Genomic DNA, 23,390 nt, shown 5'->3' with positions numbered 1-23,390 from the left:
CAAGCGTGCATCGAATTCTAAAATTAAACTAAAAGCGATTCGCTCGAAAGCACAACATTGACAATATATCGATGTCTCGAACTTTGCCAGATTTCTAAATAAGCGAAGGACGACGATTGTCACATGTATGTGTCAGAAAATTCCGTCAGCGAACTGCACGATGAATAACATCGGACTCTTCGGTCGCATAAGTCGCTTCGAAAAAAAATGTCTCGAGTGAGAGAAATTAATGGGAACGGTGTTGAGTTCGTCCATAGTTTCGAGAAATATCGTTAAACGTATTTTCTCGTTTCATCAGAAGTCTCTAGAAATTTCTTCTCCCGTTTAATGTCAAAATTGCGTCGCGAATATCCCATTATTCAAGCCTTCTTGAATTAATACACTTGAATTAATAAACCCAGGTAAAGTCACACACACACACACCAATCCCTGCCTCGCTGATGAAGCAACCTTCGTAACGGAATATTAAGAGATATTGCAGCGAGAAGTTCCCGTTCCAACTTTATGCGCACGAAGCTGACCACATTTTAGCAGTGACGCACAATCGATACTGAATACTTGTCAAAATCCATTGATGTCGCAGCGCTAATAATCGATAGAACCACCGTCGACTTTCCGTCGAGCGCACGAAGTGGAGAGAGAATCAAGTTCCTAAAACTTCAGATGTTTTCATACGGGAGACATTTTCCTTTTTCCCGGCCACACGTCAAATTACCAAGTGAAAGTTGTACCAGAGGAAACACGGCCAAGAAGCATGGATGAGCCCAATATTTACGGCAGCACGTCCGGCGGTGGCAGGTGAGCGATATTTCGCGCCTTCCTGTCGAACTTGTCGAATCCATTCGCGGGAGAAGTAACCTGTCGATTCGGCGCCGACCCGATTTCTCGCGTAGAATACGAATGACCTTTTTCGCGGCACCGGCACCGACAGCTCCGCCGATTTCGTCAGCCTGGCTTTTTTATCGTGACGCGAGTCTGACAGAAACGTATTTCTCACGCGATTTTACGCCCGACCACTGGTGCATCGACTTAGCGAAGACACAAATGAACCATCTAAATCCCACGGACAAGCAGTCGCAGTCGTGTCGATCATCGAAATCGTTTTCGCTGGGAAAACGCTGGGTCGGCTTGCCGGCCCCTCGGATGTTACCCCTTGCACAAACCCACACATACATCGCGTAGTCATAAAAGTTCGTTAAATTTTTGCCCCGTGGGTCGTAAACGGGCTCAGAACACGAGTCTACCATCCGCGAACGACTTCGAGGAAAAGCCGGAAATTCTGCGAGGATCGATAATATCTCGTTCGCTTCGGTGGCCGATAACGCGTGTTGCATCGAGCGTAAAAAACGTTTACGATGCATTTTGCAGAGATAACACCTTAACAGCTCCGTGACGAATTTATCTTCGCAGAACACAGAGCAGCGAGAAAAATCGCTCGAATAGTTCGTTCAAAGCTCATTATGAGAATCAACGTTGCTTCCGTTGCACTTCGCGCGCACAAGAGGTTGCGCATTTCAAAACAATACCAATGCAATGCGCGAAGAACTACTAAAAATCCGAAATCTCACACAGACGTGTGTTTAACGAGCCGATCAGAGAGACGGACGTGCCCATGGAGGAAAACGAAGATGACGATGCGAAAGCGGCACGACGCGTGGATCGTAGCAGGCGCAGAGCTGAGAGAAGAGAGAGCTGCCGCTGCAGAACCAGATCCAGATCCAGGAGACGTAGGAGACGGAAAATCCGCTCCCAGAATCCTTTCATCATCTTCTACCTCGAGTTGTACTACAAGAGTCCCGGCAAACGCGTGACGGAGGTCGCTCGAGAGGCCGGCAAGGAATGGTGCGCCATGTCCGACGAAGACAGGAGTAAGTACGTACGTCTGGCGGAGAGAGAGCGCAATAGACGACGCAGAAGGATGACGACGGGAAAAAGCGGGCGTTATTGCCGATGATAAAACGCATTACATCTCACGGCCGCCGTTGAACGACCCAGAAGATGCGTGCGCCAGCAACGGACAACGATGAGCGACGAGAGGGATGTTCGTACTAAAATTACGGCAAATTGAAATTAATAATTTTGCCTCCTAAACTGCCGCCAACAATGCGTTAGCGTGCACTGCAGCAAGCATGGTAAATTATGTGTGGCTGAGACGAACTTTACGTTTTAATTCTGAATCTCATTTTAATCCGGAATCACAGTGGAATATAATTTGCAGATTGTCGTACGTATTTATTCGGAACTTTAAAGCATCAAGTGCATTGCGTCTGGAAACAAAATGGAGAATAGCGGGACGAGTGCGAAGGCCGTGAAATGGGATATACGCGATACCATATATAATTTTCGAACAATTTTATGTAATGAATATTTAATGTTTTAAATACGCGCAACTTTTAATCGACTTTGATATTATTACAATACCGCTTGTATTTTTCATAACTCCTAAATCTGTATCTTTATGTATTTTAATGAATATATGCATCCGCAATTATAACAAATCAAAATTGTGAATGCGCACGGTAATGGAACTTTATACATTGTTAAAAGTGGCACTGAGACTGAATAAGAGCGTCGGATTTGCTAAATTGCGAATGAGAGTAATCTCTTCGTCTGAGAGAAATATTACACGAGCAAACCCCCGAATATTTGCGTTGGTCCAACATTTCTGATATTTGCGTAAAGTTAATGGTGGAAAGCAATCGAGCAGATATCGGACAAGCAGACCATGTCAACAGAGCATAACGGATTAAATGCGCAAACGTCAAACGCGCGATGGCAAAAGCACAAGGCTGCACCTTGGCCAATACGACTGCTTGATCCCCGCAGGTCGAACGGGGTCAAGGTTGTGCTACAAGGTACTTCAAGTGCTTCCACGTTTCTCTAAAATCTCGCATGGTTTTTCTTACCGCGTGACTCCGGCTACGCGAGAAATTGCACGCAAGCGTTCGCAAGTTAAAACAAACGCCGACAATTTCAGCCGGCACTCATCAAATTCGTTTAGAGTCGCGCGCGGACTAAATTGCTCCGGATACTCCGTTATTTCCTTTCTCGGTAAGCGGCCGAAAGACTCTTCGCTTGCTTGTCTAATCGAAAAGCAACGTCATTTTATGTCGATCATTAGTTGTCCGAATCGGGCGGTATCGGGACGAGACTTTACACGAGAACAATTTTTCCGATATTTTTTCCCGGTCTGAATAATAAAAGTCTGAAAAGTCATAAGGACGCGATGTTGTAATATATGTACAAGTACTACAACTACTACTACTACTACCACTACTATTACTACAGCTACTACTACTACTACTACTACTACTACTATCACTGTCGCTTACATTGATGCAACACGCGTATATTGTATTGAATAGCCTCGCACAGTGTACACAGTTTGCCTGCCTCCTGTGTGTAAAGTTTCAACTGCATCGGCATTCATTCATTTCCACACAAACACACCACTGCATCATTGAACGCGAACCACCAGCCTGTTCTCGTGCGCTCTTTGCGGGCACGTCAACCCGATATATGTATTTACACTTGGCTCGCTCCAAACCTATTGATACCTGTCGTGCCACCCTCATATCGTGCCCATTTATCACGTGGACCTCGCGCGGTCCCACGTTCACGAAGATACTTAATCTCCATGTGATTTATCGTTTAGCCGACGGCTTCGTGAAATTTTACAAAACCCTCGGGCGCTTTGATACTCACTAGCGATCCGATTACCTCAACTTTACAAAGTAACGTAAATAAGAGACGGAGTCCGAGGGGTGTTTGCGTGGCGCGTTATTAATAACAAACGCGTCTTGACACTGAAGTCTCTCCACGCAAGCTCGACGATCCCTCCGCCCTTGATAGTGATCGCTAAGGTATCCCTTGAAACATCGAGCATAAAAGCACTGCTCGATAGAAGCAGCCTCTGAATGCCTGATCATCGAAACCCAAACAACAACAACAACAACAACGAGACTATACATCGGCAGGGATTTTTACTCATGCGGATTTTCCAATTGATCCGCTCGCCCTCTGTGACAAGATGCCCTGCGGCATCCCCCTTAATCATCAACCTTGAGGCCTGCGACTGTCTCCCCCAACCCCGCGTGATCCGGAATGATAAACTTGCCCGTGGCAAAGTGGGACTTACCGTGCGGAGGAATGATACGTCGTCCTGCTCGGAGCCACCCTCGCTGTCGGCCATCCCTTCGGCACGCTTTCTTCTCCGTCCGCGTCACTTTCACGCGCGCTCGTACGTGTGCACGCGTCTACGCGAGTGTGCGCCTATCTCGCGTGTCACTTCGTGTCCGAGGCACCCTTATCGATGCTGAGAGGCGGTAGCGCGGATGTAGTCATGCACAGTCTCGCGTGGTCGGCATGTTCCCGTCGCTATCGCAGGCTCCCGACCTCTTCGTCTCGTCAGCCGGGACGACGAGGACGAGGACGGAGGACGTCAACGACGACGAGGACGAGGACGGCGGCGACGATGGTGACGTCGACGTCGGCGTGTTAATCCGTCGTGGAGCACCGACGATCACCCACTGCTGACGGGGAGGGCACCCAGACCGCTCGCCCGACGACCCTTGCGCAAGCGCCCGGCACCTTCAATCAAATTCCGCATGCTCGAGGCTACGTTAACGTAAAATCCCCCTCGGTTACGGAGCGTATTACGCGGCTTTCGCGTATTACGCTGCTGTCTCACCGTGAAATATCGTTGGATATATATTTTTTTCCAGATGAATATATTTTTTTCGAGATGAAGCCGAATATCGCGCCCCGGGGGAAATTGGTTGACGGGACGTTTCGGGGGAGGGGGGGTGGAATGGGATCGTGTGGTGCGATATTAACTCGGTTTACAGTCGAGACGATTCACGGAGGAAGGGCTGGCTTATGGACTAGATTGACCTTTGAGTGTGTATGCGCGTGTGTGAGTACATCTCTTGAAGCTTTCAACCTTTGAGGAAAGTCGCTGTAGTTTAATCGAACTTTTATAATCGAAGGGGGTTACGCATGATGACGCGCACTCGCATACACAGCGTCCTACGTCCGTGAACTGGCTCGACAATATGACGCATTCGTGTGTGTTAATTAAAATTCCGCGTGCAGCGGGACGGAAGGCGCGCGAGTATCTTGTGCGATTCGTGTATTCGCGTAAAAATAGTTTCGAGCAAGCACACACACACACACACACACAAATCTCGTTTCCGCGGTAATCTCAGATATGTGAGTCAGCAAATGAGTGTTCAGTCGGATCACGCTATAGAGACAGAAAGCGCTTCGGAATGGCGGAATGCGAGCGCATACGTCAGGTGACACAGCTAATTCATAACTAATTTCCGGTCGTAGCTTCGCTATAGAGCGTAAGAAGCGCAACTTCGCTCAACTATCGATGCCGCCGCTTGAATTCGCGAGCGACAGATTGAAATGCCGCCATCGATTCGAAATCACCGATATTATTGAGCCTTGAGCGCGAACAATGAATAGAATACGAAGCGTTGAATATCGTATGATGCTAAGTCGCGCTTAAACGCGATCGTTCTTGCAACGAGCGTTTCTCCAATCTACAGTCTTTATACGTATAGTATAGCAGCTGTTTAATACATGAGATTGCGCTCCGAGCGCATTCGGAACAACGCAGAGACTTGACAGTCTCGTCGTGACTAGAAAGACGTGACTAAATGTCACCTAGGCAAGCCGGGGGTTCTTTCTTTAAATATCTGCAACGTATCGGAAATAATCGACTTTCTTTTATTTCTGAGCAAGATATTCGAGCCTTGGCCTTTTTGAAATCCCTTTGTTATCTCGTCTGTTAGCGTTGCGCAACATCTGATATTTAGTGAGAACACGTGTGAAATTGTTCGATCCTTCCTGTCAACCGTATAATTTTTCAATGCGCCGCTTCGAAGCAGAGGACAAAATATATCTGCTCGATTTTACCTTCCCTGAGAATCTATTTCCAGCGACGCGGCAGAAATAGATGCATCCGCGATGGCTTACCGAAATATCCCCATGCGCTTAGTGAGAGTCGACTTGCATTATCGCGCTTAATACGTTAATCGAAGGTTAAGGGTAGCTCTCGAAGGACATGTGGTCTTTACCGTCAAACAAAAATCGTCAAGCTTGACTTGTAGCAAGGAGAAACGAGGGAATGTGCTTCCCACCGTGCTCGATGAAATCCGCGCGTGCTCTCTCTCTCTCTCTCTCTCTCTCTCTCTCTCTCTCTCTTCCTCTCTTTGCGAGAGAGATAAATTAGATAAAAATTTCATCAGAAAGTCGATAAATCTCTACTCCTCCTGTTCTATAAATACTCCTTATATCTTTATCCTTTGTCACGATATTGAGCGCTTTACATGAGAGACGACAATTTACCGTTACTTTGACAGATAATATTCAACAGTGGCACTACGAAGCTACGGCGAAACGAGTCGATGCGGGCCGGCAAAATTCCAATCTGGAATGGAATGTTCATTAAATTCATTGAGCTAATTTTAAACGAACGAATCTCAAGAACAACTAAAGCACGTTGGAGCGGCTGACTGAAGTATATTTCGATATTTTTACGACGACTTTTAAGTGTTTCCGTCGTCTGGCAACGCTATTCCAGAAAGCGACATTGCATAAGAATACAAAGCTGAGTTTCTAATTTTAGGATGTGAAAAATACAAGACTGTCTGCTGAGTTGAGAAGTCCACAGATACATTCGGAATTCGAAATACCATGTCGTATCAATATACAGAGCTTCTTATAATAACAGGCAATTCATCACATCTACCGACATTTGTATCAACCCGTTTAACTACAAAATTAGCTTCACTATTCACAGCGTGTATTCTAGAGCTGCGTCTCGAATCACTACATGTGTGCATGGAGTTTCTCATGGTATTCCAAATTCACTGAGCAACATTGTGCAACACGTCTCTACGGCGCGGAATGATCCGATTAGTCGAGACAGCGAAATCATATCGTGAACACTATACAACCTTTCAGAAATATCCTTTGCGCACCACTCAACTTTTCACTCACACACACATACATACACACACACACACACACACACACACATACATACACCCGTACGCATACACTCACACATACATACACACCCCCAAATGACTCGGGGTGTATGCGGTGGTGCAACCGGTGGTGCACGAGTTTCATCGCACTGATAGCTCGCATCCGGGAGCGCGCGTCCATGAGGAGGAAAAAGAAAATCAATCGCGACATTCACCCCGAGAAGACTCACCTCGAAATAGCACTTCACTTCGACACCGTCGAACTCTCTTGATTCGCGCACTCGTCTCGTTTCGGTATCCGCAAGGATGACCTTCTCGTCGTTGCACCTTCCACGAGGGTGCAGCAGGTCGTATATTTCGCAGCTCGACCGAGGGTTTAGCTCGAAGGGTGCACGCTCGGGCCCCCGCGACGAAATTTCCGTCGAAGCTCGAGAAGCTATGTCGAGCCGAGCGGAGCGGAGCGAAGCGAGCGGCTCTCCGGCGGCTATTTTCAGCCTCGAGCCGAGCGAGCCGCGCAGAGCGAGTCTGCTCTGCTCTGCTCTGCTCCGCTCCGCTCCGCGCGCTTCGCACCGTTCCTCAGGAAGTCTGAATAAACCATCCAAGTCATCCAAGGGCTGTCGGTGGCCGTGAGGAATAAACAAGTGGGCAGGCAAGAGTGTCCGCCTTGTTAATTGGGATTTTGCGAAATCGATATTATTTTTTTTTTGCCATTTATCCTGAGGGAGCCGCTTTGCATCATTCCTGAAGAAGTCTCGACAACGATCTGCGACAACGATGAAGACGACGACGACGACGACGACGACGACGACGAAGGATTATCAATGCTCGCGAAACCGCAGAATGTAAGCAAATTAAAATAAAAAAGCAGAATATTATTCTATGAGATCCTGAGAAATCTAATTTTTATTCATATCGATGCGAAACACTTAATTAAAAATTTCAGATAATTTTAATAAATCTACAAAGCAGTGTGTGCCAACGAGTCGAATATCGGGACAAAGTTAATTCGGATACTGTCATGTCGAATAAGTAGTTTGACAATGTTGAATTCACATGTTCTCAAATTACAGCAAATGACTATTATAATCTCGCGGCTCGCTTTTGTTGCCACTAATCCCTGCCAAAATGTTCAAACTTCTCTCATTCTCGCAGGTGAGACACGCGATACAATGAATTGTTACGAACGCGCGACTCGCTGTTACCGACGGTCTTTTGAACGTACCGCCATCGATTAAAGGCCTGTAGCACGCGCAGAAGCTGACGTGTCTTGACAGCAGCAGCCGACAGGAATATCGTTCGTGTATAATCATTCATTTATTTTCTCTATTAGGTTAACGTTTCGACAGATACTTTACAGAGATGTTGGGCAAAATCAAAACGAAGCAGGACAAAAGTGGCGGTAAGTGCGTCAAAAGATTATCATGGAAGAAAGCACAACTGCAGCAAACCTAGTGAAATTTGTGTGATTTATCACACTAACTTTCACGAAAGGTTATGTTTGTTATTTATTTATTAGTCGTTAATACATTGGACAAGTAGACGGCTTTGCTTGTGGTTTATCTAGTTATTCTATAAAATAATGCATGGTAACAAGTATAACTGTTCTATCGTGATATAATAATACGTGGATGACAAACTTATAGGTTATAATTCCATATTCATGTTTCAATTAAAAGATTGTTGTAGACAATGTGAAAACAAAAACCTAAAGCTAAAACGCGATTTCATGTTGCAGAAATTATTGCATACAGCGAGGCTGCAGTTTTAAACAATGCTGCAGTTGTGGAGTATTGTAAGATATCAATGTCAGCATTATCAGGCGGTACAGCTGGTCTATTAGGATTAACCGGAGTATATGGATTTGGATTTTATCTCTTTGCAGTTTTCGGATTATGGGTAAGATTGTTCGATAAGATTTAGCGATAATTGAATGTGATAAGATCAAGATCTTTATAGGCAATGCTACTGATGAAAGCAGGTGGTCAGTGGAAAAAGTATTTTATTAGCAGGCGGAATCTTTTAACCAGCGGCTTCTGGGGAGGGCTTTTTGTATCCTTTAAGACAATTCGTGGAAACGAATTTTGTTTCAGAGAATAATTTATTTTCCTTAATAATAACTGTGTCTCTGTGGAACTTCTATTACAGACATACGTATTATTCTGGACGTATCCTTTCCTCATACAAACAAAGCAAACTATTTACATCACTATTACACAGCTATATATAATATTACTGATATAAATTTCTTAATAAACAATTAGATTTTTATATGGTATGGTTCATGTCTATTGAGGATAGGAGCAATTATAATCAGACAGTGACTACCTACATAATACCGTAAAGATACATAATTACATAAAACAGTCATTGAATCGTTGTATTTACATCACTTAAATACTTCAGACACTGACCAAATAAACGATAAAGCGTTCACGTGATATTGTATAAGTATGTCGATATGTATATAGAATACACTTTTAATTATGTAATAAAACAACTGCGACTTTTATGATGTGGTACTTTAATATAAAGATAAAGACAATATACATACATATATAGAGAAGATAATTCAATAGCGATACGAATAATTATATTCTTTATTATATGTATCATATTTACGTAATAAATTAACCAGTGAATTATTAACTATTCGGTGAAGTATCATCAGTAGTCATAACTGGAACTGGCACATGCAATTCTTATGAACACATTTGTATAAATAGACGAGCGCTATTATCTAATTACTAACGTATTGGAATAAAACTTGGTTAAATTATATATACGTGACATAATATTTCTAAAACGTCTATGTAATATTTTAAATGTCGACGGAACTCCTCACGTTCTCAATTCGATCGTTAACGATGTACAAACCTTGACCGTGACGGTATTTAGTGATTTACCGCGTATTCTATGTTCCTATTTTACTATACATTAATAATTTATATATATTCCAAAATGGAAACATTCTCGTACATACTGAGAAGAAAATAAGAAACGGACGTACAACTTTCCTCGATTTGTACTTACATGCTCGCATTTTCTACCTCAGCGTTCGATACGTTCGATTCATTCGTTACTGTTACCTCGTCCTCGCTACGGAAAAATAAACGGTATCGTGTATTTATATATCGCTAGATAAAACACCATCTGTACCTACAGCATTCTTAATATAATCGAATATATTTTAAATCGTACAGTTACTCTCTGCGTGTGTGACGTGTATTATAAATACTTAATTTACTTGATAGAGAAACTCGTTTTCGGCAGTGAAAGTCAATCGTACGTCGCGGATATTAACACAGGGACGAGCGTTTGTTCCTGCGAACTGGCAGATTTACATTCCTAGCAAGTGAATAACGTGGCTTGGCCGGGAAAGTTCGCAGGCTCTCAAATTTTCGTCTCAGAAGTTTGCTCATGCGTTGACGCCTCCTCTCGTTTACAACCTTCGGCTACGATTTCGCGTGGGCTTCCGATTTCCAAAGTCTCCAGTCGCCGTTCCTCGTCCATCTTGTCTAGCTCCGCTTTGCTTAAGTGATAGACTATCCCGGCTCCGTAGCCGTCGCCCAGGACGTTGATCGACGTCCTGATCCGGTCCCTGAAAACGAATTGGTCGCTTTAATTTACGGAATCACAGTGGCTACACTTGTAACTCACAGCATCCAGTCGATGGCGAACAGCAGAGACACGTCGTTCGTAGGAAGACCCAAGGCAGTTAGCACCAAGAGCATAGTGACCAATGCAGCGCTGGGTATACTCGCGGCCCCGACGCTCGCCAAGGTGGCCGTAAGGCTGTAAAGAAAAGCCAAAGTAGAACTTGGAGTAAAAATTCAATTCCCGTTTAATTTGCCGGCCAGAGTCACGGCATTAGAGTCGCGTATACGCGATACGCTTTTCTCATCATCGGCATCCGTGTTTATTCATCTGCTGAGCGTGACATAATCATCAGTAACTCGTAAAAAGAGGGACTTTCTTCAATGACGAGTAATTATATCGTTTCTACCTGACTGTAACGACTTCAACGAATCCTAACGAGATTCCGTTTAATTGCGCGATGAAGATCGCGGCGACGGCTTCGTAAAGAGCTGTGCCATCCATATTCACAGTGGCACCCACTGCCACGACGAAGCGTGTCACTCGCGGATCGATCTTGTTGTTTTCTTCGAGACAGCGAAAGGTCAGAGGCAAGGTCGCCGCGCTGTAAACCCATATACCGATATCTTGTCATTGCCGGGAACGCGCTAATTAAAACTTTGCAATCATGCCAGAAAGTTGAAGTTTATCTCTATATACCTAATATACAGGGTGTTTCAAGAAAGATGAACTGGCTATACGTGGTTATATTCTTCTCATCGAGACGAACGGAAAAGTTCATGTAAATAGTGCCTAAAATGTGCATAATCAGTCCTCTCTGAAGCACCCTATATACTCTTGATATCGATAACTATACGGCTTCTAACTTCGACTTAGTCACTAGTGCCGTAGTTAGTGCAGTCTCGAATCCGATTATATAGTATATTTTTAGATCTGAAAGAATATACCAATCGAATCGAAGAATTCATTAACCACGGTTGTTACTAATCCGGAACCTTAACCTTGCCGTGTAAACGTAATTATACACTCTCGAGTACTTGTTTAAGATGATCGATCCTATACCTCGAAGCTGTACCCAAAGCCGTCACCCAGGCTTGCATCATACCCCTGAAGAATACCGCCGGGTTGTTTCGGGTCATAAACCAATAGATCATTGGTAGCGTAATGATAGCGTGGATCATCAAGCCCAATACGACTGTCACCATGTATAGACCCAACATCTGGGCAGTTGCCGCCAGATTGGTGATCGACATGATCTTTCCAGCTATCAGGCACATAATTCCGAACGGAGAGTACCTGCGGTGATTGTCGTAGCGATAGAAAATCATCAGGAAGCAAACAGAAGAAAGAGGCCTCGCTTTGAGTCGAAATAACGGAAGAGGAAATCCCCTTCTCTTACTACTGCTCAATAAAGAAAGAAAGTTCTCGAAAAGAAGCTCGTAGGTAAAGACGGAGTTAACTGTAATTCGATAACGTGCAACGATCAAGTGCTCTTCGCCCGTGGCTTCTATTTACGAGGCAAACAAATTGTTTCATTGCTTCGTACCAGACCACGACGATCGTCACGAGCTTCATAATGATCTCGTTCAGCACCACGAAAAAGTCCACCATCAGCTTCCCGCGGGGTCCTATCTGGCCCGCGAGCACGCCGAAGATGATGCAGAACACGATCATACCCATCACGTTCGTGCCATCCTTGTAAACCAAGGTCGGCTCCATTATGTATTCGCTCTGGTTCGAGCCGATCACGACCACCTTCTTCTTCACGTAGGAGGTCTGAACCTGCTGGAAGCACGCCTGCACCAAATTCTCCGGCACCATGTTCCTGAAAACGCAAGGCACCGCGGATCTCGTACGTAGATTTGGCAGTCACGTAATTGGAATTGCTTTTCCGTACCGAATGATGTCGAGAATCGCGTCAACAGTGGAGACTTTCGTCTCCTCAGCCTTCACCACCGCCGCGACCGTAGTTTTGATCTGCGGATCACCGGGGTGGATCATCAACACCATCGCAATGCCCACTATGGCGGCGAGAATAGTCGTCACCGAGTAGTACGTTAGCGCCCTAATCCCTATCCTTCCTGACCTTTGAACGTCTAGCTGTGCCATTCCTGAAAGTAGCGAACCGCTCATGCAGTGCGAACTTCAAAAGACGAAGATAGAGAGACGAGGCGGAAAATGAATTTCAGATGGGTACCTCCGTTTTTAACACGGAACAAGCGTTCGCGCCGTGTTCGTAGCGAGGGCATTACCTATTTGACGATAATCGTTTAATCAAACGGACTGCAATTACCGGAGATGAGCGACGAGATGATAAGTGGCAGGATGAACATCTTCAGCATCCGCATGAGAATTTCTCCCGGAAAACTGACGAGAGTTATAGCCTGCGGCGAGAGATCGGCCAAACGACCCAAGAAACCGAGACCCAGACCCACCAAAACTCCGAAGATGGTCAATACCAAAAGCATGTTACTTCCCATCCACTCTACCACCTGTATTCATCATAACGTGCAGCAAGATTCAATAGTTTGCTCGTGCACACTCGTGAGCACTTTCACTCTTCGCAAATTATCGTAACAAGTAGATTCCGACATTAGATATTTTCAACAAGCGCAGCGTTGCTGCTGATAAAGCAAAATGTCTTCTTCGCGACTCTCTGTCGGAACATTTCCAGCCGGGAGAACTTGAGCGTCACATATACTTAAGATTCTACCGTTACAAATTAAAATTGGTAAATTGGTAAAAAAACAACTGACTAACCATCTGTAGCCTGTCGAGCGCCGTCACTTGTTGTCGCACTTCGGCCTCGACCTCCTCTTCGGACGTCATCTTCTCGATCTCTTCTGTGCACGACCTGGAAGGCATTCCAGGTGAATGATAGCTCAAATTTCCGGTAAAAACAAGAGAAATATTTTTACGTATGGCCCTCCTTGGCCTCCGTCGCGCTCCCCCTGAGAACCGCAACAGCGCCGGAAATACGTTGCCCCAAAGACATCCTTCAGGCTTCAAGAGCACGTCACTTAAAAATCCCGTGAGAGATATCTTCCTTCGTACGCGAAGTATGTCGGAACGGATCCTGCGAGTATCATCCCGCAGCCTTCGTGGCGGCTGTGCTGTGTCTTCCGACGGTGTGTGCCATCTTGGTTCATTCAGACGTTCGCTGCTTCAATTCTGCATTATCGAGCACAGAACAGACGTGTGTCATCTGCTTTGATATCATTTTATACGTATCGGATAATGGGATAATTGTTACGATTCAAGAACAGTTCCCTAAATTCCTAGCGTGCAATCTAAATTATTTACAGATGGAAGATATCTCCAGAATGCTGTTGTGCCAAATAACAGAGGAAGAGAGAGAGAGAGAGAGAGAGAGAGAGAGAGAGAGAGAGAGAGGGAGAGAGAGAGAGAGAGGGGGAGAGAGAGAGAGAGGGAGAGAGATACATGATTGTGATGCGAGCAAATGATGTGAATGAATATTCTCATAAACTTAGCATTCCGCGTGTTCGCGGGGATAGGGGGGAGGGGATGAAACCGGGAATAATGCGGCATACACGAAAACTTCATCCGAAAAACTTCCACCGTCGTTCCACTCTCGACGATCCTCGATTATCTCCGGATTATCCTTATTCCCCGAAGTTTAGCTCGTCCAACTCCGTCTTCACGGAGTTTATCGTAATCAAACTCCGTAAGCGGGCACTTCTCCTCGCGTGTGATTATCGAAGCACGTGCGAATCGTCCGAGAGTGCATCGTGACAACACACGACGATCCTTTCGCGCGATCCAGCCGAGGACCGAGCGCGTCCGAGCGCGCAGCAACAGAACGACACGCCGCTCCCGAGGAGACGACGACGGGGTATAAGGCCCCGAAGGAGGTCACACCCGATCGATTACGTCCAGGATCATTGCACCGCGGTGTCGCGGGCGCGAGTGACATCCGCGCGAGGCTTTCCGCGCGCGCGTGATCGACTGTCGAGATCGGATGGATCTGCCAGTGGGCTAGGTATCGCGGCGTTGGGATCTGCACAATCAGGCAGATAATGTGCCCCATCCAGGAAGCTGATTAGTGTGCGCGCCGAGGGAGGCTCGCGGGGAAGCGAAAGGCGCACACCGAAAGGGGGAAAAGGGACGCGCACGGGCAGATAACAGAGACGGTTCGGGGGAGAAGGAGAGACCGGGTGATCACAGGAAGAGGGCACTCATCGGCGGCGGGTCGCACGGCACCGAATAATAAGCGCCGAAGGAAGAAAAATGCGCGCGGCGCGGCGTTTGGTTTTCAAGCCGGCCCGCTCGCTACGGCCGGCTGCTCGAACGGCGTTGCTGCATATTGGCGAACGGAAGACACACGCCGGGACAATTCGCCCTACAGGGACGGAGAATGAGAGCGGGATGCGAGAGAGAAAGAGAGAGAGAGAAAGAGAGAGAGAGAGAGAGGCACGCGCGCGAAATGAATCTTCGACGGTGACGTCGGAGCGTGAAGAGCGCTGGACGCTCTCTCTCTCTCTCTCTCTCTCTCTCTCTCTCTCTCTCTCTCTCTCTCTCTCTCTCTCGCAGCGCATCATTCGTAGAAGCAGGCATCAGATCCGGAAGTGTGACGTAAAATCGCGGGGCACCGGTGTACGAACACCGGCGAGTCAAGTAAATCATTATATTATGTAATACGTTACACGGCGAAATTAATAATGAGGCTATACCGTCGCGCTGTACAGGATGCTTACTGAAATATTACTCGCAAAATTTACCTTTACGGTTTGTTCGTTGCGTTTTACCATCGAAATCCATGAAAGATTTCAGTAAATGACTATATATTTTGTATTTACAAGTTATCGCGCCTCTGAATATATTGATGTGGAAATGTGGTTCGAGTTTATCTTAGAAATAGCGGAGAGGGTATTATCTCTCTATGAAATGTCGAGTATAAACGATCGTAGTTGATTATCTTTTCCACGATCTTGCACGTAACGATATAGCAAAAGTAAACACCTCCCGCAATTATGCACATGCAATTACGCGATAAGTTAAATTCATGTATTAAACTTTGCTGCTACATCGACCAAGTTACATTTGTGTGACGTTGCTTTTAGAAGCAACCTGCTAAAATACTCAATTAGCAACAAAACGCGATGTTACGTGTTGGGATTACTTTATATCGTAGAAACCGTGTCATACGTCCCAATATTTATATTCTGTTAAATTTTTAATAGCATCTCTCTCTCTCTCTCTCGAATGAAAAATCATCGATTTTTAATTTTCCACGAAACGGATTGTTGCTCGCGAAACAAGAAGACATCTATGCGGAAATACTTGTACGAGATTGTTTTAGATGCACGTAGGATACGACCATTTACAAGACCCCTTTGTATATCCGTTGGGAAGTAACCTAATTCCTCTAGCAATGACGGCTATGAGTGACTATATATAGACTAACATCGGGTTCACGATGGTAGTATAATACGAGGACAAATCGAATCTCCCCACGATAACGCGTTTAACATCTCGCAACTTCCGAACGAAAGAACGAACCTCGAGATGGAATTAATAATGGGTTCAGGGCAATCTAGTTACAATTGTCATACGGATCGCTCCCGTATGAACACCGCATTTGCGTAACGAAATATAATCTCAATAGACACTGCTCTCTTGTCAGGAATCGCTATTCTCAATTCGATAAATAAAAGCTTCTTCTCTCGAGTCTGCGCCTCAAAATGAAATGGATGTGAACTCAGAGGCTATTGTCGTAGACGAGTGACTATTTATGATATTAATTATTGCACACCAATCTATCTGGCACGTCATTGAATAAACATTGTTTAGCGTTAATCATGAATTTGAGAGTTGAAAATAACGAATATATTACAGTAAGTGTGTGTGGTAGAATTGCATTGTAGCGTTAAATAAAAACGACTTTAATGGCCCACAATTTGTCCTAACGATAATAATACGTCTGTCGTCAAGGAGGTAATGCTGCGAAATGGAAATCAAACAAATTAAGACGAATATATAAAGAATTTCCTACAATAACACCAGAATAATAGAGCAACATCTTTACACGCAACGTAACGCACGTTCAAATCGTGCGATTGTGCGCAGGTCCGTGAGCGAAGATCACGTGACACCTCACTCCGCTTGCCGGCATCGACGGCATCACGATCATTGTGTGTTTCGCGCGCTCTCGTCCGTATTCTCGATGGCTACAGAAAAGTACGAGAAACATCTTCTTTACAACAGCCTGGCTATTCTGCTGAAAGCTGTGGAGAAGCAACGAACAACGGTGGACCTGCGGAATGAGGCGTCGATTTACGGCGTCGTCGAGGAAGTCGACGGGTACGTAATATGTTACATGCTTTATTTCCGCTGTGGCAAGTTTTCATCGTTGGTTAATATAGCCGTTATATACTCAAAAGTGCACTTTATTCGCGATAACACGATATGTTCGTGGTGAGAAATACATCTCGGTATTAACATACGATTATTTCTTTCGCTAATAGAAGAGACGCAATCTTAATGCGAGAAAATGTTTTCGGTCGCGCGTAAATCGACTTGATGCACGTGTCCCCACTTTTGCAGATTCATGAACATCGTAATGAAGGATTGTATATTCACGGATCCACGCGGAGACTCCTTTAAGCATGACGTATCCTTCGTGCAAGCAAGGAACATCCGCTATGTTCATATCCCACCAAATGTAAGTAGACACAAAATTGCAAATTTTCCGTGCGTGCTTCCTCTCCCCCTTCTCTATCGTCCTCTTTTCTCCCCTCTCTCTTATTATCTAGTATCTTTCTAGGTAGTTATTATCTAGTATCTCGCTGGTAATTTTTAAGGCGGTTCTCAGAATGATAACACAAACGGATCGTTTAGGTTATTTTATATGGATCAGTTTATGCAAAAAATCATACCAAAAACGGTTTTTCTTTCATTCATTTTGGTTAAGAAATAAATGTCAGAATACAGTCGAGCTAATAATGCCAAGGTGAAGAAGTTTCATATCTCGAGATTATCTAATTTGACTTTGAAATATTGCAACTGCTTGTGTCTGATGAAAAAACATGCTGAAGAACTGTTGGCTATAATATATCATGGTCATGTGAGAATATGATCAGGTACTTTTATCGCAGTACTGTTAAATGGTATATCAGTACGCCTATTTCTGCACATAAACACGTACCTGGTAGAGCATTTCTACTCACCAATATCAGTGTTCACGTGAACTCTTATCAGTATAGTTCCAAGACATTTTGTGTTGTAAAACGCAATATGAATATGTTTAAACTGGCGGACTATGACTGCATTGGCTTCGACTTGGATAATACTTTAGTGCGTTATAAAGTTACGGACTTGATGCACATGGAATATGAAATATTAGCTACATTTATGGTAAATAAACGGGGATACAATAAGAAACTGTTGGAACCATTGACAGACAATGACTTGGATTTTATGCAAAAAGGATTAGTGCTAGACTTTGAGAGAGGAAATATACTCAAATTAGGTCTAGATGGTATTATCCATAAAGCCTGTCATGGCACACATTTGTTGAATAAAGATCAAATAAAGGAGATATATCCTGAGCAGAAATGGGAAGTAACTGATATTTTCTGTAGTAATGCTCAGGCTTTAATGGAAACCTGGAATGGCCCTTTGTCTCAAAAAATGAGAAGTGTGCTGGATTATTTTGATATTCCTGCAAGTCTGGTGTTTGCACGGGCAGTAGATATCCTTGATGAAGAATGTGAATCGCACCAGGATAAATATAATATTTGGCCTGATATATTGGATGGCATGATCTATATGTTTTCTATAGATCATTTTGAATTGGACAAAGGGATCTTTGGCCATGTTAAGAAGAATCCAGAAAAATATCTACATAAAGCTAATATTACAGCTATAATTTCATGGTTGCAACAGATTGAACCAAAACCTGTGACTTTTCTTCTTACTGGATCAAATATAGATTACGTAAATTTTATTGCAACTTATGCTCTTGGAGAGAAGTGGCAATCTATTTTTGATATTGTAATATGCTTTGCAAAAAAACCAGGCTTTTTTACCACGGATCGACCGTTTTTAGAAGTTGTACAAAATAAGAAAACTGATATTATAAGTCAACATTTACAAAAGGGCAAAATATATAGTCAAGGAAATTGGAAAGATTTGCACAAATTTTTCTCTTTTACAACGGGTAAAAAAAATCCACAATGTTTATACATAGGTGACAACCTGGTGCAAGATGTTTATGTACCGAATGCTTTCACATATTGTGATACAATATCCATAGTTGAAGAAGTAATGTCAGAAAAAAAAGATAATTGTATGGATTTGTGTTGTAAACAGTATCCAGATAAAAAGATATTGAACTCAAAACTTTGGGGATCTTACTTTTGCTTGACAGATTTGAAGACTAATGTAGACACTTTTTGGGGGTATATAATAAAAAAGCACTCAAAACTTTGTGTATCATGCATTGATGAGATTTTAACAATTGCTGTAGATAAATCTTTTCCATGTTTTGATAAATATAAAAAATCATAATGTCTTATTAATATGCTTGTTAGTATACACACAACCATGTATCAGTTATGCGAAAATAATTGTTCCTTTCCGGAATTATATAGAAAAATAAATAATAATTGAGTTTTATTTCTGTGTATGTCTTTATTAAATAAGAGTAAAATCTTTATTCTCTAAAACTTGCTTTGTGCATTTTAAATGCATCTTACAAATGTATTTTAAATAATGTAGCATATATTAAGTAAAATTCTGACGAAAACATTATTATAATTCAAGATACGGATTATACCAGCTATCAAGGAACAGTTACAACAACTAAAGGGTTCACCGAGGGAAGTAAAAGATATAAAACATAATTTTAGAACAAAACGCACTCAACAAAAACAACAAGAAGATCTCGTTGCTGTAGATAAAATTTTAGAAAGTAAAAATAGGACTGATTCAAAATCAGATAGCAGATAGAAAGTGAGATTTATACAAATTCAGTTTGATATTTTTTAAATGTCTACCTATACATAGGAACTTGAATGACGTGAAATATAATGTAACTGCTCAAATGGATGATTGTGATTTAGTTACAGCTTGAGAGACTTTGTTTTTACTTTATGTGTTCTGTATTCTTCATAGATTGTGAGAAGCTTAACATTACAATATTTTACACTATATATATATATATATATGTATGTATCTTTACATTTTGTATAAATTGCAGTATAAAAATATTCAACTGCATTATCTTCTAAAACAATATCATGTATTATATTTTAACACTAAAATAAATTGAATACTTGCATATTTATATATACATATATGATAAATTTCTATAGAACTCAATGACAAATGTCCTCAAGATCATCGTATAGCATAAGAAAAATGCTATTTTTGTAAGAAAATCTGTTAATAAAAAGACTTATAACAATTTTCATATTGGATAAAGAAGACATTTGTTATTTTCTTTCAACAGCAACAGCAATGCCCATGCCTCCTCCAATGCATAAAGATGCAATACCTTTTTTTTTCCCAGTTCTTTCCAAAGTGTGTAACAGAGTAACCAGTACTCTTGCACCTAAAAAACAAAATTCAATTAGAAAGTGAGAATTCCGTTGAAGCAAGTTTGAACATTAATTTGATGAATACCAGATGCGCCAATGGGATGGCCTAAGGCAATAGCACCACCATTGACATTAACTTTCTCAGGATCCAGATCGAGCTCTTGAATACATACAATCGCTTGCGCTGCAAAGGCCTCGTTTAATTCATAAAAATCTACTTCCTCCTTTGTCCAATTTGCTTTCTTCAACTGAAATAGTAGTGTATTTTCAATAATGACAAATCATATCCTGCTAAAATAAATATAATCAATTAAAAACCAAATATATCATACTAACGACTAATTTAACAGCTTCGATTGGACCAATACCCATGATCTGAGGTTCAACTCCAACTTGTGCAACTGCAACGATTCTGGCTAATGGTGCAATTCCTTTATTTACAGCAGCTTCTTGAGACATTAGAACTATAGCGGCTGCACCATCATTTATACCAGATGCATTGCCGGCAGTAATTGTGCCATTTCCCTGAACATAATATAATTAACGAATGTTATATTTTGTGTTTGTAAAGTTATATGATCTTACACAGAGGGATATTTACATACCGGCCTAAATGCTGGTTTTAAGTTGGCAAGTTTTTCTACGGTTGACCCGAATTTCGGAAATTCGTCTTGAGATACAGCAGTAACTTCTTTCTTGCCTTCAATAATCACTGGAACAATCTCTTTTTTAAAATGCCCAGCAGTAATGGCAGCTTCAGCTTTTTGTTGAGATTTATTTGCATAATTGTCTTGTGCCTCTCTACTTATTGCATATTTTTCCGCGAGATTCTCAGCTGTTTGTAATACGTAAAAATAAAGTTACAGGGATATAAAATTTAAATATTTTATACCTTTTTTTGGCAATATTCTTCTTTTTATACCTGTGATTGCCATATGGATGTTATGGAAGGCATCTGTTAAACCATCTTCTATTAGTGTATCAACCAAATTGTTATTCCCATATTTAATAGCAGATCTGAGATAAGTGGCATGCGGTGCCCTGCTCATGTTTTCTTGACCACCAGCTACAACTATGTCATTTTCTCCTGATTTTATAGAAGAATAACCATTTATTACAGATCTGCAAATTATGTATGTATGTCACATTTCAATATCTATGTCCTATAATTAATATTCTTCTTCACACGTACACACATATGTTCATTCAGTATAAAATATATCATGTCATTATCATCTATACGCACTTTAAACCAGAACCACATAACATGTTGACTTGATAAGCTGGCACATGATTAGATATGCCAGCATATATTGCTGCTTGTCTTGCAGGATTTTGGCCTTCTGTCGCAGTAAGTACCTGCAGTAAGTAACAAAAATATGATACACGAATATAAATATATATTTAAGTGATACGAATTTATATAAATGAAATGATAAAATGAAAAAAAATTTACGTAGGTAATAAAAACAAAGATACATGAATATATAAAGATGATAAAAATATATTAAAATATATACTTTTAATTGCAAATTTGAAAATACATATAATTTGATGTATTGTCTATTTTTTTTATAGCATTTGTTAAAATATTTAATACCTGTCCCATGATAACTTCAGAAACATCTGTTCCATTTAATCCAACTCTTGCCAGGCTCTCCTTGATGACAATACTTCCCAGCAATGATGCTTTCAGACAAGACAAAGACCCACAGAATGATCCTATAAGATACAACTTGAGTATTAAGAAGTATAGTAATCTGTACATTTGTGATATATATGATTACATATGATATGAGTACACATTATTTCGTATGAATTTTCAGACAAGATATATCTGTCCTCTTGTAATACAATATATCTTTTATTATATAGATACTTTATTCGTATATAAGATTTTATATATATAATTACTGTACCAATGTTATATGCACATGTATGATTTTCCAGCAGATATACCAGAATTGGATAAATATACACAGAAGAACCTATTGTTTACAATCATTCCTAAAGAATTAATTTACACATAAAGTATTTTTAGAATTAGCTTTATATTTGTGATTGATCCAAATTAAGTTAATTGTTTAAAGTTTGTATTACAAGTTGCTGCATATGATTCGGTTAATGTCTGATTGACTTTGCACGTTATTCTTTCCGGTGTTACCTATGCAAGTTCTAACAGCTGAGACAATCACAACGTCGCAGTCACCCATATTGCGAACTTTGAGCAAACACCACCTATTCCATGGAAAAGCGCACGAAGACTGCCGTCGTGGATCGTGCGTGGCACGGCCTAACGGAAGTATATAAGCGTGGACGATCTGGTGCCAGGAGCGGCTGTTTTATGAAAGTGTGTCATGCCACGAATATATATCTGTACGGCAGAAAAGAAAAGTATTCAAGGAGGGGAACTTGGCTACTACTTCTGAATATATTAAGTTTGTTTTCTAAAACGGTATGATTATGTCGCATGTTTTATACATTGGAATAAGGCTTCGATGAAACTATACATAAGAAAAGCGACATATGCGTATATTTAAATTTACTATTTTTTTTTATCAACTTTGCTTTTTGTTATCATTCTCAACGTTTGCATAAATATATCATGCAAATATATGCACGACGCAAATATATACATGACACACTATATATATATTATGACATACATATTACATGACGGTATGCAAAATGATTTTTATTGATTACATAAAGATCGATACGCTTTTAGTCGAGATTTTTACAAGAATGACGCATAAAATGAAAAAGCGATTATATATGAATTTAATATTGAATTTCATATAAAGAACACGTTCGATGAAGCAAGATTATCAAATCGAGAATATGACCTATTGGTCACGTGTTACAAAGTATCCTTATATTAATCGTTAGTAGATAAACATTTGAGTTTCTTTAACGATTTTATGATAACATTATTGTGTCAAAAGTCGTTAAGTGCATCGATAAAATAGTTATTTCGTAAAAGCAAAGTATTTTCAAAGTTTCGAGATAATTTGCACGATTGAGCAAAAATCGGGAAATATCATTCATCATTAAAAGATCGGAGGAGAGTGAATATTAATGAGATACCATTGAGATGTAACGATCATGATAAAAAGTATCGGAAGCTTCGCCGTGTGCGCGCGCGCCGTGTGCTCTGCGGCGCGTAGCACGGCCCTGGGACACACAGGCGTTGACTCGGTCGCGACACAGCAGGTGGCGCTGCAGCTGCGAATCG

The 23,390-nt window shown here is 41.9% G+C and overlaps 6 protein-coding genes across 7 annotated transcripts in view; 3 read left to right on the top strand and 3 right to left on the bottom strand.

Moving 5' to 3' along the window:
* Positions 1 to 7,447, bottom strand: part of RyR (Ryanodine receptor) — a 45,239-nt gene extending 37,792 nt beyond the window's left edge. The window contains 2 exon segments of the mRNA XM_025302952.1: positions 4,139 to 4,590; positions 7,232 to 7,447. Coding sequence (XP_025158737.1) covers positions 4,139 to 4,192 — 54 coding nt within the window. The 5' untranslated portion in view covers positions 4,193 to 4,590; positions 7,232 to 7,447.
* A 70-nt stretch (positions 7,448 to 7,517) lies between these two features.
* On the top strand, positions 7,518 to 9,510 carry EMC6 (ER membrane protein complex subunit 6). 2 transcript variants are annotated; one of them, XM_011149676.3, is made up of 6 exons: positions 7,518 to 7,843; positions 8,332 to 8,400; positions 8,737 to 8,897; positions 8,958 to 9,050; positions 9,147 to 9,166; positions 9,263 to 9,510. In XM_011149676.3, the coding sequence occupies exons 2-6, from the start codon at positions 8,361 to 8,363 to the stop codon at positions 9,291 to 9,293; spliced, it is 345 nt and encodes a 114-aa protein (XP_011147978.1). In that variant the 5' UTR covers positions 7,518 to 7,843; positions 8,332 to 8,360; the 3' UTR covers positions 9,294 to 9,510. The 2 variants fall into 2 exon arrangements, with proteins under 2 accessions (XP_011147978.1, XP_011147977.1); XM_011149675.3 differs by having other exon boundaries at positions 7,519 to 7,843; positions 8,154 to 8,400.
* Positions 9,280 to 14,606, bottom strand: Eaat-2 (excitatory amino acid transporter 2). Its single transcript, XM_011149677.3, has 10 exons — positions 14,147 to 14,606; positions 13,514 to 13,766; positions 13,356 to 13,449; positions 12,889 to 13,087; positions 12,493 to 12,706; positions 12,142 to 12,420; positions 11,658 to 11,891; positions 11,005 to 11,199; positions 10,659 to 10,793; positions 9,280 to 10,599 (listed from the first exon to the last, which is right to left on the bottom strand). Exons 2-10 carry the CDS (start codon positions 13,588 to 13,590, stop codon positions 10,392 to 10,394), a joined length of 1,635 nt encoding a protein of 544 aa, XP_011147979.1. The 5' UTR covers positions 13,591 to 13,766; positions 14,147 to 14,606; the 3' UTR covers positions 9,280 to 10,391.
* A 2,058-nt stretch (positions 14,607 to 16,664) lies between these two features.
* Positions 16,665 to 19,644, top strand: LOC105188287 (U7 snRNA-associated Sm-like protein LSm10). Its single transcript, XM_011149674.3, has 3 exons — positions 16,665 to 16,916; positions 17,160 to 17,277; positions 19,380 to 19,644. Exons 1-3 carry the CDS (start codon positions 16,780 to 16,782, stop codon positions 19,563 to 19,565), a joined length of 441 nt encoding a protein of 146 aa, XP_011147976.1. The 5' UTR covers positions 16,665 to 16,779; the 3' UTR covers positions 19,566 to 19,644.
* Positions 17,336 to 19,304, top strand: Nt5a (5' nucleotidase A). Its single transcript, XM_011149673.3, has one exon. The coding sequence runs from the start codon at positions 17,688 to 17,690 to the stop codon at positions 19,122 to 19,124; it is 1,437 nt and encodes a 478-aa protein (XP_011147975.1). The 5' UTR covers positions 17,336 to 17,687; the 3' UTR covers positions 19,125 to 19,304.
* A 252-nt stretch (positions 19,645 to 19,896) lies between the features above and the next one.
* On the bottom strand, positions 19,897 to 23,321 carry Acat2 (Acetyl-CoA acetyltransferase 2). The gene is made up of 9 exons (XM_011149672.3): positions 23,243 to 23,321; positions 22,320 to 22,529; positions 21,756 to 21,877; positions 21,402 to 21,514; positions 21,078 to 21,277; positions 20,761 to 20,990; positions 20,492 to 20,680; positions 20,241 to 20,403; positions 19,897 to 20,169 (listed from the first exon to the last, which is right to left on the bottom strand). Exons 2-9 carry the CDS (start codon positions 22,366 to 22,368, stop codon positions 20,051 to 20,053), a joined length of 1,185 nt encoding a protein of 394 aa, XP_011147974.1. The 5' UTR covers positions 22,369 to 22,529; positions 23,243 to 23,321; the 3' UTR covers positions 19,897 to 20,050.
* Between the last annotated feature and the right edge of the window lie 69 nt (positions 23,322 to 23,390).

Source organism: Harpegnathos saltator, unplaced genomic scaffold (genome assembly GCF_003227715.2).
Source record: "Harpegnathos saltator strain DR-91 unplaced genomic scaffold, Hsal_v8.6 scaffold115, whole genome shotgun sequence".
NCBI lineage: Eukaryota > Metazoa > Arthropoda > Insecta > Hymenoptera > Formicidae > Harpegnathos > Harpegnathos saltator.
This window is presented reverse-complemented; position numbering and strand designations above follow the sequence as displayed.

Excerpts from the sequence above, each read along its gene's own strand:
- EMC6 (XM_011149676.3), top strand. The coding sequence starts at position 8,361 with ATGTTGGGCAAAATCAAAACGAAGCAGGACAAAAGTGGCG. Across the intron at positions 8,401-8,736 it reads GAAGCAGGACAAAAGTGGCG|AAATTATTGCATACAGCGAG; the intron begins GTAAGTGCGTCA and ends TTCATGTTGCAG. Across the intron at positions 9,051-9,146 it reads GCTTCTGGGGAGGGCTTTTT|ACATACGTATTATTCTGGAC; the intron begins GTATCCTTTAAG and ends CTTCTATTACAG.
- Eaat-2 (XM_011149677.3), bottom strand. The coding sequence starts at position 13,590 with ATGTCTTTGGGGCAACGTATTTCCGGCGCTGTTGCGGTTCTCAGGGGG. Across the intron at positions 13,450-13,513 it reads GAGGCCAAGGAGGGCCATAC|GTCGTGCACAGAAGAGATCG; the intron begins GTAAAAATATTT and ends AATGCCTTCCAG. Across the intron at positions 10,600-10,658 it reads TTCGCCATCGACTGGATGCT|GGACCGGATCAGGACGTCGA; the intron begins GTGAGTTACAAG and ends ATTCGTTTTCAG.
- LOC105188287 (XM_011149674.3), top strand. The coding sequence starts at position 16,780 with ATGGCTACAGAAAAGTACGAGAAACATCTTCTTTACAACAGCCTGGCT. Across the intron at positions 16,917-17,159 it reads GTCGTCGAGGAAGTCGACGG|ATTCATGAACATCGTAATGA; the intron begins GTACGTAATATG and ends CCACTTTTGCAG. Across the intron at positions 17,278-19,379 it reads ATGTTCATATCCCACCAAAT|ATACGGATTATACCAGCTAT; the intron begins GTAAGTAGACAC and ends TTATAATTCAAG.
- Nt5a (XM_011149673.3), top strand. The coding sequence starts at position 17,688 with ATGATCAGGTACTTTTATCGCAGTACTGTTAAATGGTATATCAGTACG.
- Acat2 (XM_011149672.3), bottom strand. The coding sequence starts at position 22,368 with ATGGGTGACTGCGACGTTGTGATTGTCTCAGCTGTTAGAACTTGCATA. Across the intron at positions 21,278-21,401 it reads TTATGTGGTTCTGGTTTAAA|ATCTGTAATAAATGGTTATT; the intron begins GTGCGTATAGAT and ends CATAATTTGCAG. Across the intron at positions 20,404-20,491 it reads TCGAAGCTGTTAAATTAGTC|TTGAAGAAAGCAAATTGGAC; the intron begins GTTAGTATGATA and ends CTACTATTTCAG.